This window comes from Peromyscus leucopus, chromosome 8a (genome assembly GCF_004664715.2).
Source record: "Peromyscus leucopus breed LL Stock chromosome 8a, UCI_PerLeu_2.1, whole genome shotgun sequence".
NCBI lineage: Eukaryota > Metazoa > Chordata > Mammalia > Rodentia > Cricetidae > Peromyscus > Peromyscus leucopus.
In genome coordinates, this window is record NC_051085.1 from 29665801 (window position 1) to 29680901 (window position 15101).

At 43.1% G+C, this 15101-nt stretch overlaps 1 protein-coding gene across 2 annotated transcripts in view; it reads right to left on the minus strand.

The window, feature by feature from the left end:
* Positions 1–10420, minus strand: part of Stx7 (syntaxin 7) — a 38162-nt gene extending 27742 nt beyond the window's left edge. Inside the window, exons 1-2 of one of the 2 annotated variants that reach the window (XM_028877410.2) lie at positions 10314–10420; positions 4168–4317 (exon numbers count right to left, since the gene is read on the minus strand). In XM_028877410.2, the coding sequence (XP_028733243.1) occupies positions 4168–4252 (85 nt within the window). In that variant the 5' untranslated portion in view covers positions 4253–4317; positions 10314–10420. Of the gene's footprint in view, positions 1–4167; positions 4318–10307 lie in introns of both variants that reach the window. The other variant, XM_028877411.2, reaches the window with a different exon arrangement.
* Between the last annotated feature and the right edge of the window lie 4681 nt (positions 10421–15101).

The window sequence follows — 15101 nt, forward strand, 5'->3', positions numbered from 1 at the left end:
TAAAGTTCTAGAGTTTTCCTTTTCTAGTGGAGAAATGCAACCCTTGCTCTGACCATCATCGATTTCCAAGGCAGGGTCAGGTAGTTGTCTACACAATGGTGATTCATCCTTTCCTTCTTAAACAGGAAAACCCCAGATCAAATACATTGCTGGCAGATAGGTAACCACATCCAAGGCATAAGCATGGGTGAGCAGAATTCTGGGATATCTTTTTAAATGGCCAAAACAGTTCTTTTTTACCCTACACTTGGAATACAGACATGAGAATACTCTTCAGCGCCATTTGCCAGACATAATTCTGTGCTCCTCCCCACTCGGTATCTCAGCAGCATTAGACATAGATGAGGCCTCAACATCCTTAAAAAAAAATCTTTATTTTGTTCTTAGTTCTCTGGTCACTCAAATTCTTTATGCTACTTTCTTCCTGACTTCCATAGTTCTTAACACCCTTTTCTGAATCCTTTTTGATTTAATTCAGATCTAAGGTTTTAAATACTACTTGTACTGTGATCCCATATTACACATTACAAACTGTGATATGGTTCTCAGTTTCCAAATTCATGTATCTCAACCGTCTGACATCTCCACTTGGATGTCCAAAAGACATTTCAAAATTTACTGGACCAAGGGTGAAGCGATCCAGGGGTAGCATACTTCCCTAGGACTGTAGTAAAAATAAAAAAAGAAATTACTAGAAGGAAACAAAATCCTCCCCAACTAGTCCCGGGTGGTAGCCTTTCTCATCTCGTTCACACGTGTCACCATCACTTGTGTGTTCTGTGCAAAAAGTATGACTCCTCTCCTTGCCTCTCAGGCCCGCCCACACACACCTGCAAGTCCTCGTGGCTCTGTGTGGACACACACTCTTCATGTCTCTCCATCCTCATTGATAAAACCCTGACACACGACATGAGTCTCTCTCAATAGACTCTCAATAGCAACCCCAGCGACCCTTTCAAAGTGCAGATCTGACTGTGTCTCTTCTCCTCTTAAGCTCTCAGTGATTTCTAGTGCCTTGTACAGTGAAAAATCTAAACTCTACGGAGCAGACAAAGCACTCGGGAACTCACCCAGCCACCTCTGATTTCCCCTCCGGCAACTCTAGCCTCAAGTCCTGTGCTGTGGACATGGAGGTTTGTTCTTTCTCCCTGTGTTCTGAGCAGTTCAGCTCTTGACTGTTGTGGGGTGTTGATTCATGGGACCTGCTCCTATAGCTCTCTCCACCAGGCCTTCCTCCTACACCCAGGGTGCATCTAAGCAACGAAGCACCCAGCTGCCTGCTTCCCCATCACGCTCACTCTAATTAGCTCATAGGAGATGGTGTTGCTTAACTTTGATGCCATATGTTACCTCCAATTCCACTGTACACTACGAAGGCAGGACCTTATAGATTTGTCTACAGCGACAGTCACATTCTCTGAAACAGCGTCTAATGTGTAATAAACACTCAAAGATCTACTGTTGAATGTGCCGAACGGCATATCACAACAAAAAGTCACTTAGTCTGAAACATCATTTCAATATTTAAATTTCTGAATAAATGACTCGGGAATTATCTGACCACCATTTCTAGTCTCTTGGTAACAACACTCACTCTTGAGGGGCAAAGCCATCCTTTAGTAATTTAGACTATGCAAAAGCTCTTCCTCCTCCTCCACTTGGACTCTAATTCCCAATAGCTGGGAACTTGTGTAGCAACCTGAATACAGTACATATGGCTTCAGTTTCATGCTTGATAGACAGTACTTTGCATATCTGAAGATAGTCATTGGACCTTTTCTTGACATAATGATCTCAGTCTTAATTTAAAAATTATTTTAATTATTGAATTGAATCTAGGGCCATGCACATGCTAGCTAAGGGTCCTATCCCTGAACTAAATCCCTAGCCCTCTTTTTACTTTTTGAGATGGGGTCTCACTCAGTTGCACAGGCTTTGAACTTCCTCTGTAGCCCAGGCAAACCTTGAAATTGTCATCTTCTTGCTTCAGACTCCTGAGTATCTGGAATTATAGGCCTGGACCATGAGGCTCAGCTTGGTCCTGTCTTAAGGGTTGCGAACAGTTGCGGGAAGCCTTCTGCATGATCTGAGAGAGCTATGGATTATAACTAGGTTGTACATTTAGCTGTCATCCACACTGTGGTAGCAGTAGTCAACCCTGGCTCGGATCATCACGTCTCATCTGGCTGGAGCAACTGATCTCTTTCTTAGCAAGCATGGTCTGATTTAAACCAGCCCTTTCCTCTTCCAGCCCAAGCTTCCACAGACTCCAGCAGTCCAGGTCCTTCCTGTACTATCCAGTGCTTAACACTTCTCTAATCTCCCAGTGGTACAGTCACTCCTCAACCTCTTGGCACCATGCAATGAGCCCAGAGGACCTATTCTATTTTGGCATCCTTTCTTGAAAAGGGCCTGGATTTTCCATATGTGTAAACTGAACTATCAGCTTGCTTAAACGTCACATGGATGATTACATTCACCTGAGGCCCATCAGTGTTCTGTACAATAAGAAGCATGGAAGCCATGGAGCAATCTGAAACCAGAGGAGCAGGAAGCTGGAATAGCCTTGATGAAGCACTCTTCACTGCCTGTCATGAACAGCACGATGTGCAACGCTACTCCTTCCTGGCTCCCCTGATAGTCGCCAAAGGAAACACAAATTACTCTAAGTCAGAGTAGACATCAGTACCTTCTGGGCTGTCTATATTGTAACTTTATTCCCTTGACCTCCAAAGTGCATTGGCACCTCATCTAAATCACTTGTGTAGAACAATATCGAGAGGTTAATGATTAACTTTAAAAAAAAAAAAATGGTGAGATCGTTTGAAAGCATTCCGTATTTTAGTAGTATGTTGGCATGTTGGTAAGGCTGAAGAATAAAAGTGTCTTAATGCAGTCGAAGAGCCCTGGTGTCATAAAGGCGCACATCTTTAATCCCACCACTCCAGAGGCAAAGACAGGTGAAGTTCTGTGAGTTCGAGGTCAGCCTGGTCTGTAGTATACCAAGTTCTGAGCCAGATATATATATATATATATATATATATATATATATATATATATATATATATATGTGTGTGTGTGTGTGTGTGTGTGTGTATATATATATATATATATGAGACTCTGTCTCAAAAAAAAAAAAACAGCTCTGGCAATGTCCCAAAGCACTGAGAGAAAGATGCCTAGAATAGCCTACAGTGTGTGATTAGCTGTGATTCAGGAATTAAGTTGAAAGCATGCCTATGAACATGCGTATGCACACACATATATGTGTGCTGGTGGGTAAAGTGGGTCTGTTGATTTGCTGTCTCTGTAGCACAGGAAATTTGCAGGGGAATCCACACCATCTTTCATAATATCTCCCTGCACAGATCAAAATATCCCCTCTTGCCACAGTTTGAATGTCATGTTGAGACCTGATCCCCGAAGTCATAGTGTTGGGAGGTGCCACTGAGAGGTGATTAATATATTAATATATTTTCTCGGTCTCTCTACGCTAGATTGGTCCTCATGATGGTGATGGTCACACAGGGAGTGTGCCTCCCTCACCTCACTCCCCTGCTTCCCTTCCTGCCAGGTGACATCATGGGTGGACAGGTCCTCACCAGAAGTCAGAAGATGCTGGTGCTGTGTTCTCCGTCCTCCAAAACTGTGACTAAATAATGTATTCCTTTATAACCTGTCCATCTTGTGCATTTTGTTAGAGCAACACACAAAGGAACTACAATAGCTGTGCTTCCTTCCTTCCTGCCTCTTTTCATTTATACCACATAGCTGCAGGCACAAAATTAGCCTAAGCCTACCTGTTCGGATTTTATTTTTAATGAATATAAATCTTTTGACCTCTTGCTGGTACTCATTAGATTTTAACCTATGAGGCTAAGCCAGCAGATCTCAACTTCAAGAACCAGGTGGTCTCAGAGTAAACACAAACATCAATTTGCAAATCTTTATTAATGACAGAGTGCAACCTGGGCCTGTGCAGGCACTCTGTTCTTCTATTAAATTATCTCCATACTTACTCTAAAGAGTTCTAGCCTCTTCAAACGTGTTCTTAGAAGAAGGTTCCTTCCTCCCTCCTCCCTTAATCGCTAAAGTTTTATCACGCTTACCACCAAGTTCAATTAAGAATTGAAAACAAGAGTGGAGTGGATTCGAAACTGAACTCACAGCATTGTGTGATCTTTTGGATGTTAGAAGAGATGCGCTGTGCCAGCTGGGCGGGGTCCCCACCAATCCCTGGAGTGTAAGACATGGCTGGTTGGCTGGCTGACTGATTTCATCAGATGCAAGTAGGCTATGTGGATTTCTAGGAGTCACCTAAAAAATACAAAAGTTGTACAATTATATTTTGAAATTATTGGTGTACATTTCCCAAATTACCCACCTGGGAGATCAGAGGGTCGAGAAAGGAAAATGACTACTGCTATTTTCTAGAAAGCATTTATAAGGCTCAACATATAAGGTGTATACTTAGGTATGATTAATAAGGAGAACAAAGGCTTAGACATGAAGACCAAGTGGAGAAAGATCAATGATATTTATCAAAGGAAAGGGGAGCTCGTGGCCAGCCCTGGACCAAATGATTCATGGCTGATATCAGTGGGAAGCAACCCAGAGAGGGAGAGAGAGGAATGACCTAACAGTAACTACTTATCTGTGAAATAAAAACAGTTCACACCGGCTGTCCAGCGTCACTCCACAACCTCCCCTTTAGAGTCCTCCTTAACTGTTCTTTTTAGCACACTGTGGCTTATAACAAGTAACTGGTCCAAAGTAGCGAAACCCCCCCATTGATGAAGGTGACATTTAAGCCCAGGGTCAGGTTCCAAAGTTACTCATGTTTGCTAACATTGGGATTAATTATCTCAGAAGAACAAGTCTTGGTTTCTAGGTTTTGTTTGACCATAATCCAGTATCAAACCACTGGAATTTCCAACTAAAATCTGGTTATGCTCAAGTTTCTTCGGCTTCGTACATAGTTGTTACGATGTACTGTTTAGAGAATACATTTCAAAAAAGAAACCTGTATATATTATGTTCTATACTGATATAACTAAATGATATTTTTGATGCACAGTGGGTTGAATCTGCATACAAGGAGCATGATGGTAGGGAAGGCCCAAAGGGACAGTGCTGGGAGGAAATATAACAGCTGAGCTGATATGACTGGTTAAACTAACTGGGTCTGTGCACTGTGGAATGTGCCTGGTCATCAGATAGTCTTGAGAGCTTTGGTATATTCTCTACTCTCCTTCCTTGTTCCACGTGAACCAGGTCCTAAATATAGACTCAAAAACAATGCCATTAAAAGCAAATTCCAACCTTAACAAACAGCTGACCCACAGCAACAAGGTAGCAGGAGTAAATTCCCTCCCGGGAAGTACTGAATTGGGGGGGACTATAGCCATGTAAAGAGCTGGAAACCAGGCTGAGTGAGACTAGATCTGAAAAGGTAGGGCTGGGAACCAGGCTGAGTGAGACTAGATCTGAAAAGGTAGGGCTGGGAACCAGGCTGAGTGAGACTAGATCTGAAAAGGTAGGCGTGATCTTGGACACCTGTCCCCCCAGCACTGGAGTCCCCAAATTGTAAGGATCTTGAGTTCAAGGTCAGCTTAGGCTTGGAAGTCAATGACTCCAACACCATTTTAAGCATTCTGTGAATCAATTAGATCCTCCATTTCATATATTTAAAGTTTTGAACGTGTGTGCATGTGTGTGTGTGCGCGCGCGCACGCGCGCACGCGCGCGCGCATGCATGCATGCATGCATGCATGCAAATGCATGCGAGTTTGCTACTATGAGTGTGTGGAAATCAAAGGACAACTTTCAAGAGCTGGTTCTCCCCTCTCACCATGTGAGTCCTGGGGATCAAAGTCAGGTCATCAGGCTTGGCAACAAGTATCCCCACCTGCTGAACCAGCTTGTTAACCCCATCCTTTAAAAAATAAGATCTTTATTAAGATATAATTCATATTCCATACAATCCAGTCACTGAAATCATATAATCCAGTGGTTTTAAATATGTTAATAGAGCTGTGCGGTAATCACCATGTAACTTTTAAAACGCACGTTACTCTGAGAAGCAAGTCCCTACCCATCATGTTACATCTCCTGTCTGTCCCCAACCTTCTCAGCCATAAAAATCATTAATCCACTTTGTATGCTTTTCTATTCCAGGTGTTTCACGTGAGTGGAATCATACAATATACGTTCTTTGTGAGTGATTTGTTTCTCTTCCTTGTGTTTTCCAGGACCAGTTCCCTGTAGCATCTACCAATACCTCAATCCTTTTAATTGACAAATAATACCGTAAGGAATGGATAAAGACCATTTCTCTTGGCTCAGTGGCATCTTTCTCTATCAGTCAGACTTCCAAAAGCACCTATGGTTTACAGCCAACACCAACACCCTGTGAATGATTCCTCCTTTAGCCATGGGCACAAATAAGTCTCACATTCATATCTACAAGCCACACCCTTAACACACTCACTCTCTTGTGTCTATATGTCTTTAAAATTACTAGAATTCACCAACTGCCTGTTCAGCTGCCAGTATAACCAGCAACCAGAAATCTCTACCTTGGGCGAAGACACTTAGCAGCTGGGTCTCCTGCCAGGATCGAAGTAAGATAAGGCACGTCCAGGGGCCAAGTGCTTTTCCACTGTACACAAAGGGCAGATCTGATGTTGTCCTGCACCTGCAGGGCCCTCATCAGAGGTACACAGCCACACACTCCCCTGAAGCCTAATCTCCCTCCCCCAAAGGGACTAAGGTCAGAGTCCTGCTAATGTGTGCAAAGGATTTTGGCTTTCTCTTAGCTCTCAAAATCCATGTACATATAACAGTCCAAACCTCAGTGTTTTCTTTTTTCTTTTTTCCCAAAAAGTAAGTCACTGAGTCAGTCACAATCACAGCCTGTTGCCTGTTGCTCTCATCCTTGGACTCAAGCAAGCTAACTGGAGAATGTCCCTGTTGGTGACACATGGGCTTCATTCATTCAAAGAGCTATCCTCTTCACCTGTTCAGAATTTGTCAGAGGAAGGGTAGAGAGGTGACCACCTCAGTGCAGTCTTGAGTGATGAAGGAGCAGCGATCTGAGAAATAGTTGAATATTTCCTGCACATGGTAGCTTTAATGATTATTTTTAAATTAATTATTTTATTATAATTATTATAATAAATTAATGATTCTCAAAAGCCCATGTGGTGGGTATAATTACCACTGTAGTGTTTCACAAAGAAACTGGGGCATCACAGAACGAATAACTTGTATATGATAAGCAAAGGACCTAAAATCTGGATGTAAATCTGGGAGCTCACATTTTTCTCAAACACTAGACTAAATCCTATTGCTTTCTGTAGAACAACTTAGGACAGGTGGAGCAAAGCAACTACACAGCCAAAACTTGCCACCTTCCTGCTGGCCCACAGGTCTTGCTATCCTGACTCCTTCAACGCAGAACTGTCAATGGATGGAGGTAATAACACTGAGCGGCACCCTCCCTGTCTGTACTGTTCAGCTAATGAATGATGACATTTTCAAAGACTCAGAAATGTCAATGGTGGAAGTAATAACACCGAGCAGCACGCTCCCTGTCTGTACTGTTCGGCTAACGAATGATGGCATTTCAAAGACAACAAGAGTGGGCTCATCTGATATGATACAATGTAAGTGGGACAGTGGTTATCTTTGCTGCAAAAAAGAAATACACATACAAGTACATAGTTATCGATAAAAAAAAGTTTACGACTTTTACAAGTGAGCTAATTATTGCTATGTTTATAAAATGTTTGTGCTCTGTAACCATCCCCAGTACCTAGCTTGAGCTGCAAGGCACTAAACCCACTTCAAATTCCTGGTGCCTTTGCTCAAAATAATTATATATAAATCATGGCATGCACCTGCACTGCCTGCAGAGTAGCTACTATTGACGTGGACTATTAAAATGAATTAAGTTAAATGGAAGCCACCCAAGCCACCTTTCAAGTGCTCAGAAATTGTATGTGGCCGGTAGCCAGAAGCTTGGACAGCTCACATATCCATTTCTATCACCGCAGAAAGTTCTATTGGACAGTGTTCAACTCAACATCTTAGTAATTCTCTTTTTATGAAGACATATAAACACTGTAAGGTGAAAGAGGAGGAGGGAGTCCAAAGGGCAACACCCAAAACGAGAGCTGTCTCAAGACTGTGTGGCTAAAGAACCAAAGAGAAGTTCAGAGAAATGTTTGAGGCCGATGGTTGAATGTAAAACACCGCCCTGCAGTTATGACTGGACATGCTGTTGAATCTTTAAGGCTTCCACTAAGCACACACCAGTTTAAAATTTAGCCTGCTCAAAACAGATGGTCAGTTTCACTTTCTTAATCACGAACACCAGTGAAACACACTGGACTTTCTTCTCATCTGTCCCCCGGGGTTTTTATTTGTGTGTGTTTGTGGTGTGAGAGGTGGAGTGGAAACTGGTTCTATTCTCTAGTACTTGGCTACAAAATAGGTCAGGAATCAATAAGTTTGTAGTGTGAACGAACAAGCGTACCAATTTCCTAAGAACACATACCCAGCCTGAGAGTAAATATTAACATTTCTAAAACACTAAATTCCAGGCGTATTGCTGTCTTGGCTTTTCCGGGTGCCATTTTCCTGTCTCTAGAAGGCTTTCCTCCATGGTGCGCACGTGACTACTAGCTCCTTTTCTCAGCAAGCTGTTATCACATGCTAAAGATGCCAGATCTGAAATGAGAAGTCACTACTACTCTGCCAATGTAACTTCTGCTTCAAACCATGTATAGTACTTAAAAGATCCAAAGACGAACACTGTATTTTCAATCCCCAAGACAAACAAGAGAGGAATCAATCATAGGAGATAATCAACGGACATGAGGGTGCTCAATCTTCCATCAGGGTGTTCATTCCACAAACTACCGAAGTGCATTTCAGCCCAGCTCCTTCATCAGTTAAAATATTATGCTGCACTATTTGGTTTTAGCTTAGTTCACCAAGGATTCCTCCACCCCTTGTGGTTTTACACATTAATATTTCAAGTTACACTGAACCACAGTGAAATCCACTGTAGGTGGATTATTAAAAATTAACTGTAGGTGTTTTAATCTAATAGTAATAGTATATGTAGCAATAATATTTTGTAGTGCTGAGGACTGAACCAGGGCCTTGTGCATACTAAGTAAGAACTTCACCCTTGAGCTACATGTAGCTGGACCTCATTATTAATAAATTTCAACCAGCAGCACTTGGATGAACTTGGGATCATAATCAAAATTAGAAAGGACTGTTAATCGGGAGCAATATAAGAAGTAAACTAGCTGAAGGAAAATGACGCTGCTGAGTTAATACAGTGTCACATTAACTTCCCCAGACACTGGGAAGCGACTCTTTAATTCTTAACTAGTAGTCACAAGCCGGGGGCCAACTTCGGAAGCGGCAAAGCCAAAGGCTTTCACATCACGAGACACAATTTAACAGTTTTATCAGTCTCTGCCCAGTGCAGCTCAGAGTACACGTAAAAGGAATGCCCACCTCCAACAGGACCAAACCCAACCGTATTTCATGGTTACTTCCTTTCTCCTTCCCCCCCTTGCCCCCCTCCGTCTCCCCGCCCCCATTATAGACCACTTGTAAATGATAATTATTACCAGAATACAAGATCTGAAGCGATCAAAAAAATGAGATATGTATATAAAATGCAAGCATAATAAAAAATTAGAAGGAAAAAATAGCATTTGACTAGAAGGCTATCTTCCTCTCCCCCGACCCCTACCTACGCCTTTTTTTTTTTTTTTTAACCTGAATTTAACCTAGAAAACACAGGTGCGAATTCCTGGCATACTTTTGTTAAGGGTCTTGGGGGTAAATCAATTAAAGGCATGCACACAAGGCAGGTCAAAGAAAGTTAGCTTGTGTTTAAGTCAAGGCCAACAGCCCAGCAAACTCAAGGGGCGGCGGAAAAGAACCTGTGGCCAGACGATCAGGGCCCAGCGCTTTTGCTTTTCTGTTCTAGAAGGGAAGTGGACCGAGAATGCGGAATAAGGCAGTCGCCCCGTCGGGAGCTGGCGATGGGGTCCGGCCCCCAAAGCTGACAGGCTGCCCGTGTGTCCCCTGCCGCGCGCCCGGGAGTGCACGCGGGTCGCGCGTCCCCGAGTGTCCGGCGGGGCGTGGGAGCCCGAGAGGCGCCCGGCCCTGCGTCCCTGGGGAGCCCGACTCCGTGCACCCAAAACCAGCCACCGCGGACTGCGCTTCTGGGGTGCCCCCACCTCCCGGACCCTCCGGCTCTGCAGCAAGCCTCTTACCCTAACCTCATCGGCTTCCTTCTCCTCCCGGGCCAGCCGCTGTCACCCCGGGGGCCCACAGCCCTACGCTGCCAGTCTCAGCTGATGGGCGGTGGCGCAAGCAAGCCCACTGCGCATGCTCTGGGCGCAGCCCGGGAAGGAGGGGGCGGGGCTCGCTCCTCTCCCATTGGCCAATAACAGCTAAAGCTTGAAGGGTCGAGCAAAATTGCTGGGGAGCCGTGCTCTGAAGCCTGACACACTGATGGTGGACGTCTACGTGCAAGGGAAGAGGAAGGGATTAAGGAGAGCCATCTTCTTATTTATTTACAGTGGCGCCATCCTCCCTGGACTCAGGCCCCATCAGCTCCTGCGGGTCCTGTTTCCTACCCCTCAACTCTGCAGTAGACATTATTTACAACCCCACTTTAAAATGTCACGGGAAAAAAAAAAAATGTCAAGGCAATCCTAGCTCAACTCAGGAAAGAACAAATGAAGAATCACCTCTGCGTGCCCACTTGGTAAAGGTGTTTTCTTAGTTCATGATCGTCCTCGCATCCTTGAAATACAGGATGCAGTTTTCCCGGGCTTTAAGAGCACAGAATGTTCCAACAATGAGAAGCATCAGCTGCTCAAATGAAAGAAATTCCTTGCCAAATTAATTAGAATATAGATTGCCTTGACCTTTGCCTATAATCAAGAGGGAGTTATTTTCGGAAAAGGGCATGAAAACATGTGATACCAAAAGCTCAGAAGAACTTCACTGTGCCTGTGTGTGGTGAGGGGAATCCAGAATATTGTGAGCTGGAACCACAGAGCAAACTGTACTTTGGTTGGTATCACACAAGCAAGCAAACGTAGATGATTTAGGTCAGACCAAAGCACTACCTCTTCCATGTAGGTTCCACACAGTGGAGTGAGCAGATTGGTCAAAGAACATGCACCCATTTAAATCAATGTGATTCGGCTACAGCTTTCGTGAACTTTTGAATTCTGCTTAATTTTTTAGGTGCTGGAGATTGAACCAAGGGCCTTGCACGTGGAAAACAAGTGCCTTAGCTGTGTCCTGTACCCCCGTTTTTTAAATCAGGGTCTTTCTAGGTCGCCCAAACTAACCTGAATTTCACTCTACAGCACAGTGAGGCTGTGAAATTGAAATCCTCCTGCCTTATCCTTCTGAGTAGCTAGAACTACAGACCTGCGTCACCCTCCCAGGTGCTTTGACGTTTTATTTTGAGGTGCTGGCGATCAAACCCAAGGCCTCACACTTTGGGAAGATGATCCACCACTGAACTATACCCATAGTTCCCACTGCGAACTTTTAGAAATATTAGCCCAATATATGTTTTAGCATTATATGTTTTTCAAAATACTGTGGAAATTCCAGTTTCCATTTGAAGCCTTTATTCAAAATTGTCACAATTTAAAAAATCATTCTTTGACAAGGCAGCAACCTCTGTAGTAAAAATTCTTGTAACTGTTAAAACCACAGAGTCCCTTTCAGACAATCTGGTTCTGCTTCCTCATTCCACAGACTAAGGAACCTGAAACGTCACACACTTCCAGTCACACAGATCATTAGGAACAGCACAGGCTTGAGTCCTAAGCCCGACTCTAGAGTTCTTCCTGCCGCCTCACTCAATCAACAAATGGCTGCTGGGAATCTGCCCTGCTCCAACTATCAAGCCTTGCACTACAGATATCAGAATGAGTCGAGTATTGCATTTTCCTGTGGGGTAGTGGTGTCTATCCTTCACTTGACACCACAAGCTGTTCTGTGTTGACAATTTGTACAGAGCACGGTGTCAAGCCCAAGATGGGTGGCCTAACTGTAGAGTCAGTGATGGCTTTTGAAATGGAAACAGGAGCAGAATTTTTGAAAGTTATATAAAAGTTTCACTGGAAGATGCGATGGAAAAGGACATTGTGGCAAAAGAAGGCATATGCAATGTGTGTGAATGCTTAGTTTATTTGGACAAAGCATGGTGAATGGATTCAAAGGATTACACAGTAGAAGTGCAAGTGTGGTTCTTAAAAAAGCCTCTGCCTCATGTTGTAACTGATGAGAGTTGAGCAACTACAAGATTTTAAGGAAAGGTACAAAGTGCTCTTAATTCCATACCACAGAGGAAACGCTGGGAGATGTTAGGAAAATTAAAAGGGAAATACAACAGAGAAGAAAGGCACTTAGGGGGTGTTTGTAATAATCACATGCCTTGGTAAAGAATTTCATCAGTGTTGGAGATATCTTTTTTTTTTTTTTTTTTAGTTCCAGCCATCTTTATTTATACATCAAAAACAAGCATGCTTTTCCATAATAACAAATATGTTTTTTCCATCCTCCATTAACCCCCAGCAAAAACAAATATGTCAAATGTGTTTTTCCCAACTTTAACATCAAAACATCTTTAAATCCAAAACAACAGTTATCATTTTGCTGGCTTGGCCAAATATCGAGTTGGGTACATCCTGTCTTTACAAAACTAGAAGGTAATTGACATAGGCACACATTTTCAAGAACAACAATATCATTCAAAACATATTTACAGAAATAGGGGTGATCTGCCTCCGATCCTGTCAGCTCTGGATCAGAACAGCTCCCAGGCTCTTTCAGACAGCTGGCTTCCCCAGAGAAGAAACCTGAGAAGCATCAGCTCCCAAAGAATTTTAGGGGAAAATATTGGAGAAAAATTGGGTTCCCAGGAATGATCACATCTGTTCCATGCAAGATTGACAAAATGACACTAAATCCACCAAGAGAATCATCAATATCACGAGAGAGAAGAGAGAATGCAGGCCGCGTGGCCCCAGAAGTATCCTGCAGTATCCTGAAGTCCACTGGTTCTTGCTGAGTAAGACTGTCCCTGCGGGCTTTTACCTCATCTGGACCTGTTGGACAAGCACTCATATACTGGTCCAAAACTAGACCGCAGGGCTCCCAACAGAGAATCATTGGTCTGAGGGCATATAATCAAGCCCAATATGACAGGAATTTAACAAAGTTGGTCATATTGCTCCCACAGTCAAGAAGCAAGGGTAGATGAATGCTAACACCCAGCTGCTTTCTCCTTTTTTCCTTTTTATTTATCCTTGGACTTTAGGCCATAGGATGGTGCCACCCAATTTCAGAGCTGGTCTCAGTTCAACTTCTCTGGAAATGTCCTTACAGATATGCCCCAAACTGTATCTCATAGGTGATTCCAAACTTGGTTAACTTGACAATGAAAATGAACCCTCACAGCCCCTATTATCCAACATGACAGATTTCTACTCAACTGCCACTTGTATGTTCAAGAGATACTTTTGAGTCACATTACATTTGCCCTCATCGTTACTCCTTCCACATTAAAAGCCTTTCTTCTGAGTTCAGTGACACCCTTTTTTTTCTCCTACTGTCTTCTGGCCACAGCTGGGTTTCTTTCTTTCTTTCTTTTTTTTTTTTTTGAGACAGGTTTTCCCTGTGTAGCTTTTTGCCTTTCCTGGATCTCACTCTGTAGACCAGGCTGGCCTCAAACTCACAGAGATCCACCTGCCTCTGCCTCCTGAGTGCTGGGATTAAAGGCGTGTGCCACCACCGCCCGACTTGTGTTAGAGATCTTGAAGGACTGTCCTGAGGTGAATATAATGGAGAAGAAGGAAGATTGATGGGACAAATATATTTAGTGAGGCTTGCACATCGACTGGCTATGGAGAATAAAAGAGAAGATTTGTAAAATGGAGCTAATATCTAGTGTGCTTTCTATATGCCCTTCTGAGTTCTTTTTTTCTAGAACTCTGGACTGGGTGGAGGGGAGAACCTGGAGCCCTAGGACTAGGTTGCCCTACTAGTCACCGACTGGCGGTTCCAAGTTGTCATTTAAAAATAATTATGTTAGTATTAGATTCCTTTCTAGTCATTTGAGTTCAAAGATATAAATTAAGTGTAATAATAATCTGTTAAACTTTGAGGCCTAGAGAGTAAATGGGTTCCGAAGGAGTTCCTGACAACTGTGGTACTACATTTTATTATTTAGTAGCTATTTAGTGAGGTTTAGACAGATGTGCTAAACATGAGGCCTAGTACTACTCAGCTAGTGAGTAAATCAACAAGGCCTTAACCAGAAATCATTTCGCCTCCCACAAAGTAAACGCTTCTATGCTTCTAGGAGTCTATCTTAGTTACACTTCTGTTTCTTTAAAGAGACACCACAACCAAGGCAACTTATAAAAGAAAGTGTTTAATTGGGGGCACACTTACAGTTTCAGAGGGAGTTCATAACCATCATGGCAAGGAATATGGCAGCCAATAGGCAGGCATGGCACTGCAGAAGTAGCTGAGATCCTACATCTGATCCATAAGAACAAGGCAGAGAGAGAACTAACAGGAAGGTTGTGGGCTTTTGAAACCTCAAAGTCCACGCCCAGTGACACATCTCCTCCCACAAGGCCACACCTCCTAATCCTTCCCAAACAGTTCCACTAACTGGGGACTGAGCATTCAAACGTAAGAGCCTATGAGGGCCGTTTTCATTCAGAATCACCACAGAATCTATTATCTATGGCAAAAAAAAAAAAATGCAATTTGGATTTTAGAAAGGGTGTGATTAGGGAATTGCTTTTTTGGAAAGAGTTTGAGAGGCAGTCAGAGCAAGCCATTGCATGGTTGTCAGCACCCTTCTTTCCCTATGCAAATATCACCTGTACACGCTCCCTTTGCAGGATAGGGAGCCACTCACCACTCTTTGCAGCTGCCTCTGAGTAGCATTCTAGTGTATGGAAATAAATAAATAATAATTCCCTTTTATTTACAACCACTGAACTAAAAAAAAAAACAAAAAA